The sequence below is a fragment of the Budorcas taxicolor genome, chromosome 3 (assembly GCF_023091745.1).
Source record: "Budorcas taxicolor isolate Tak-1 chromosome 3, Takin1.1, whole genome shotgun sequence".
NCBI classification, from domain to species: Eukaryota; Metazoa; Chordata; class Mammalia; order Artiodactyla; family Bovidae; genus Budorcas; species Budorcas taxicolor.
In genome coordinates, this window is record NC_068912.1 from 91,616,986 (window position 1) to 91,623,419 (window position 6,434).

The 6,434-nt window shown below is 48.4% G+C and overlaps 1 protein-coding gene across 1 annotated transcript in view; it reads right to left on the bottom strand.

The window, feature by feature from the left end:
- LEXM (lymphocyte expansion molecule) overlaps positions 1–6,434 on the bottom strand; it is a 38,768-nt gene that overhangs the window by 31,870 nt on the left and 464 nt on the right. The window contains exon 2 of the mRNA XM_052638066.1: positions 1,758–1,909. Coding sequence (XP_052494026.1) covers positions 1,758–1,909 — 152 coding nt within the window. The remainder of the gene's footprint in view (positions 1–1,757; positions 1,910–6,434) is intronic.

Genomic DNA, 6,434 nt, shown 5'->3' on the forward strand with positions numbered 1-6,434 from the left:
ATTTTTCTTTCTTTTTGCTTATTATCCACTCCAGCCACCTCTCCCATAAGAAGGCAAGCTCATGAGCAAGGGTTTTGCTGTTTTGTTCAGTTTCATTCCCAGATGCTAGAACTGAGCCTGGCACATAGTAGGTGACATTTATATAGAGATATAGATATAAACATAGATATAGATGGGGCTTCCCAAGTGCTGCGGTAGTAAGGGATCCACCTGCCAACGCAGGAGATGCATGTTCCATCCCTGGGTCAGGAAGATCCACTGGAGAAGAAAGTGGCAACCCACTCCAGCACTCTTGCCTGGGAAATCCTCTGGACAGAGAAGCCTGGGCAGGCTACTGTTCATGGGGTCGCAAAGAACTGGACACCACTGAGCCACTAAGCACAGCACAGTGTGTATATATACACACTGTATATATATATATGGTATACCTAAGATATATATATATACCAAGATGCTCCTGAGAAATCTGTATGCAGGTCAAGAAGCAACAGTTAGAACTGGACATGGAACAACAGACTGGTTACAAATCGGGAAAGGAGTACATCAAGGCTGTATATTGTCACCCTGCTTATTTAACTTACATGAAGAGTATATCATGAGGAACACTGGGCTGGATGAAGCACAAGCTGGAATCAAGACTGCCAGGAGAAATATCAATAACCTCAGATATGCAGATGACACCACCCTTATAGCAGAAAGTGAAGAAGAACTAAAGAGCCTTGTAATGAAAGTGAAAGAGGAGAGTAAAAAAGTTGGCTTAAAACTCAACATTCAGAAAACTAAGAGCATGGCATCTGGTCCCATCACTTCATGGGAAATAGATGGAGAAACAGTGGAAACAGTGTCAGAATTTTTTTTCTGGGATCCAAAATCACTGCAGATGGTGATTGCAGCCATGAGATTAAAAGACGCTTACTCCTTGGAAGGAAAGCTATGACCAACCTAGACAGCATATTCAAAAGCAGAGATATTACTTTGTCAACAAAGGTCCATCTAGTCAAAGCTATGGTTTTTCCAGTGGTCATGTATGGATGGGAGAGTTGGACTATAAAAAAAAGCTGAGTGCCTAAGAATTGATGCTTTTGAACTGTGGTGTTGGAGAAGACTCTTGTGAGTCCCTTGGACTGCAAGGAGATCCAAGCAGTCCATCCTAAAGGAAATCAGTCCTGAATATTCAAATTCATTGGAAGGACTGATGCTGAAGCTGAAACTCTGATACTTTGGCCACCTGATGTGAAGAACTGACTCGTTGGAAAAGACCCTGATGCTGGGAAAGACTGAAGGCAGGAGGAGAAGGGGACGACAGAGGATGAGATGGCTGGATGGCATCAGTGACTCCATGGACATGAGTTTGAGTAAGCTCGGGAGTTGGTGATGGACAGGGAAGACTGGTGTGCTGCAGTCCATGGGGTCGCAAACTGATACCCAACATATATCATACATATGAATGAAGACACCTGGGCTGAAATTCTACCCACGACTTTCAGGCTGAGTGACCTACTATGGGCCAGGCCACTTGGCCTCTCTGAGCAGCACATAGTAGGTCCTTCAGAAATGATTTTAAACAACTTAGTAGGATAATTAAAGGACTCTGGGCAGGGGAACGCAGAGCCCAGAGGCGGATATACAGTCCCGCCCGCCCACCCCTGACTGCCAGCCCTCCCCACTTTTCGCTCCCTGTCCCCAGGCTCCAGCCCTCTTTCATAGGCCCACCAGTCACAGGCCCTCTTTCCCGCCCCGCCCCGCCCCCACCCCACCTGTGGCTCTGCACCCCGAAGGGCGCGCCGGTGAACCACTTGGTGGCCATGATGCTAGCCTGCCCCCTCGCGGCGAAGTCCTCGCAGGACTCGGGCCGTGGGACTCCTCCGCGGCGCCAGCCTCGCGAGCGGGCCGCCGACTGCAGCCACCGCTGCCACGGCAACCCAGGCCTTGTGATTTGTGATCCGCCAGAACCCGTGTGCTGTGTGTGTTGCGTCTTTGCTCGCGCAGCGCCCGGGCAGGCACGCCCGCGAGGTTCTCGACTTTTCCACTGGGCTCTGCACATTTTCACTGCTGCCTTGCCAGATATCCTTCCCCCAGGTGAGCCCGGCAGATTTAATGGCCCCTCATGGTGGTTAATATGGATGCCATTTGGTAGGGTTTTAGAGTCATTTGTTGAGGAAAGAAAGAAAGTGAAGTCGCTCAGTCGTGTCAGACTCTTTGCGACCCCATGGACTGTAGGCTACCAGGCTCCTCCATCCATGGACTTTTCCAGGCAAGAATACTGAAGTGGCTTACCATTTCCTTCTCCAGGGGAATCTTCCCGACCCAGGGATGGAACCCTGATCTCCCGCGTTGCAGGCAAACGCTTTACCATCTGAGCCATCAGGGAAGCCCCATAAACAGGAACTGATTCTGATTTCTTGCTTTATGCCAGCACCCTGCACGGGGCCTGATGGAGAGCAAAGGCCTCTTAATGTTCACCTTATGCTGGTGGGACCGGTGAGACCCACAGGGAGGTCTTGACTTAGGCAAAGGGTATCCCATTCCTTCTCCACTCTGTGGAGAGAAGGAGAAAGAGGGAACAGGCAAGGGGAGCCAGAACGTGGAAGGTAGGAATGAGGTCGGCAGTGGGGGAGGCGCTGCAGGGATGGAGTCAGGACTCTGTTCCTCCCCCAGCTACCCGCCCTACCCCCACCATGACACCCACTCTGGGCAGACAGTGTGCACGGTGCCTGGGACCCAGAGGTGGCCCCTTCTCAGACAGTCTAGTGGAGGGAAACGGTGACTGCACTGTGGGAGCAGGTCCAGAAGACAGGGAAGACTGACCCAGACTTCGGGTGGTGGGTAGGCTGGGGAAGGGGGAGGAGGAGAAGAATTTCAAAGTCAACATTAAAGAGTGTGTATATCTTGCTTGGTAAAGAAAAGAACTGAGATTATGTGCCCCCGCATAAGGCATGGTCAGCTCTCTCCTCTCAACCTCCCTTACCTCCCACCAGGGCCTGGGGTCATGCTACAGGCTGTCTAATATCATCTCCTGTGGTCGCCCTTGATCCTTCCAAGGGTTTTAGGCTAAGGCAGGGCAAAGAGTCTTACACCATTTGATGAGAACAAGACTGAAACCAGAAACAGAACTTTCCTAGGGGTCCTGCATCCAGTCTGTGGTGGAAGTGGATTACCAGATCAGTGGGTCTCCTCCCAGGCCCCACCCAACACCCTTTTGCCATCCCAATATAGCATTTAAGCCATGAGCTGGACTCACAGGCCCCACGCTGGGCAGGCACATGACCACAGCACCTGGAGCATCCATGCCGCCCTGCTGAGCTGAAGGTTGGAGGCATCAGTACTCGGGAACACACACAGGACAGCCACCCCAGGTCATCCAAGCATTGACTTTGCCCCTTCCCAGTGTGCAATCTTGAGCAAGTCACTTCCTCCTCTGATTCTCACCTTTCTTACCTTTAAAATAAAGCCAGTAATCTCTGTGTCTCCAGACTGCTATAAAGATTAAATGAGCCGTTTAGGTACGCTTCACAGCAGAAGCATAATAAGAGGTCATTCCTAGCCCTTGGAAAGGGAGCTTGCAGAAGGCCCAGGGGCAGAGCCTGTGTGTCATTCACACTGGTGCAGTATGTGGCACATGGAATATGCTCAGCAAATATTTTTTGAACAACTAGTGAACAAATCAATGAATCTAATCCAACTTCCCAGGAATGCATAAGTCCTCAGAGAATCAGATTCAAATCCTAGCCCTGCTGCTTCCTAGCTGGTGGCCTCAGACAAGTTACTCTGGCTTCAATTTCCTTGTCTGTGACATGTGACTGCAACATTCTGGAGGGGCTGTTTTGAGGAGTGAGTGACAAGTGGCTGCGTCCACTACCACATTCTATGAGCTGGGGAGGCCCTACAACCAGACCCAGGGCTGCTCAGGGGTTCTTGGGCCCAGGATTCCTGGGGTCGCTTTCTTTCTCTCCCAGCATAAGCACCTTGGCTCTGGGACTCATGGAAGAGAAGCCACAGGATATAAGCCAAGGTCCATTGGGCTGGGAGTTCTGGCTGCCAGGCAGGCCAGAGCAGGCCAGAGTGAGTCAGCTGTGCAGCAAGGCAGCTGGCTCCAGTCAGCCCAAAGCATCCCCATCATAGAACTTTCCTGATCACAGCAATTAACTCTCTCTTGTAGGTACTATCGCAATCCTCTTCAACCCATATGGAACAGAAGAGGAAACTGAGGATCAGCCAGAGAGAGTAACTTGTCCTGGTCACATCTAGTGAGCATCACACAGTAAATACGAAGCTCATAAGTAAAGTGTGCTAGAGTTTCTAACCCATCCTCGGGGTGCCATGTTATGTCAACAAAGTAAGTCAAGCTTCTGAGCCAGAGGATTCAGGCCTCTGAGATGGGGCTGTGGCTGCTGCCTTCAGTCCTCATCCGCTGCCATTTCTTTCCCATGCTCTGTAAGTCTCAGCCATATGGGGCTGCTCTGTCCCTAGGCATACCCGGCCCTGGCAAAGCTCTAGCCTTTTCATGTGCCTTTTCTGCTGTTGAAACGCACCAGCAAACTACCCTCCCCATTCACCTCCTATTCATCTTCCCAGAGTCAGATCCAGTGCCAAAGACACCAATTAGAATGGCCATTATAAATAAACAATCAAAAACAGAAACAAAGTACAAATGTTGGTGAGGATATAGAGAAATTGAAACCTTCATGCATTGTTGGTGAGAATATAAAATGATGAAGCTCCATGGGGGGAAAAAAAGTATAGCAGCTTTTCTGAAAAATAAACATAGAATTACCATATGACCCAGCAATTTCACTTCTGGGCATATACCCAAAAGAAGTGAAATCAGGACTCAAAAAGATATTCGTGCACCCATGATCATAGCAGCGTTATTCCCAAGAGCTAAAATGTGGAAACCACCCAAATAGCCATTGATGGACAAGTGGATAAACAAAATGTAATATATACATACAAAGGAATATGATTCAGATTTTAAAAGGAAGGTAATTTTGACACAGTTACAACATGGATGAACCCTGAATTATGCTCAGTAAAATAAGCCAGACACAAAAGGGTAAATATTTTATTATTATTCTACTCAAATGAGGTACATAAAGTAGTCAAATTCATAGAAACTAGAATGATGGTTGCTAGGCTTGGGGAAGCCGGTATAGGGAGCTGTTAATGGAATCAAAGTTTCAGTTTGGGAAGATGAAAAAGTTCTGGAGGTGGATGGTAGTGATGGTTGCACAATGTGACTGTACTTAGTGCTACTGACTGTACAGTTAAAAATGGTTAAAATGGTAAATTTTATGTAATGGTTAAAATGGTAATTTTATGACAATGAAAAAAGGGGAAAAAGTCAAACACCCCAGGAATCCATCTTTGATCTTCCCAAGCAGGTCAGGAACCCAACCCACATTTCACCTCATGATCACCAGCAATTTATAGTAACAACTTTTCATTAAGATCATTAAATTTCACATTTTAAATTATGGGTGAAAAATATCTCCAGAATGCTGTTTTAATTTGCCATTTTATTGCTCAAGTCAAATATTTTTTTTCCAAGTTTACAAATTGGCTCTATTTCCTCTTCTGAAAATGCTGATCGGTTTTTTTCATGAAGATAAAGTAACAGGGTCTTAGGAGCCCAGCCCCAGATGAAATGAAGGGTGGGAGGAACTCAGAAGTTCAGACCTGAAAAATCCAAGTCCTGGAGGACTAGCAGCTTTGAGGCAGGGAGCACAGCCCTTCTATTAGAGGACAGGGGCTAATGCCAGGCCTGGAGGAACACTGGCAAGAGCAAGAAAACCCAGAGTGCAGAATGGGTGGGAGCTGGTAGCTATCCAGAGTGACATTTACCAAGTTTACCCAGACATCTACCCTGGTCCTGGGGGAGGGAGTATCACCCTCATGTCATAGATGAGGGAAGAATAAAGTGTGAAATAATCTAGAGATTCATTCACACATTGGGTGCGCCACTCATCCACACACTGTGCTAAGTCACTTCAGTTGTGTCCAACTCTTTGCATCCCTATGGACTGTAGCCCACCAGGCTCCTCTGTCCGTGGAATTCTCCAAGCAAGAATATCAGAGTGACTTGCCATGCCCCCCTCCAGGGGATCTTCCCGACCTAGAGATCGAACATGCAACTCCTCCAACTCCTGCATTGCAGACGGGTTCTTTACCTCTGAGCCACCAGGGAAGCCCCATTCATACAGTACCAGGGATTAAAAGCAGCACAGGAAACCCTGTCTTTCCACTGGGGCCCCACTGCAGGGCAGAGAGGAGGCAGAGAAATCCCAAGTGGGGAGGCCTGATGAATAATGGCTAAGGAAGATCTGCAGAAGAGAACAGGAAAAGCAAACACTGAGGAGCGTGGAGGAGCTGCGACAGCTACAGGAGTGAGGGCAGCTTTGGTGCCGGCTGGAAGGGCCAGGCCTGACTCGGTGAGC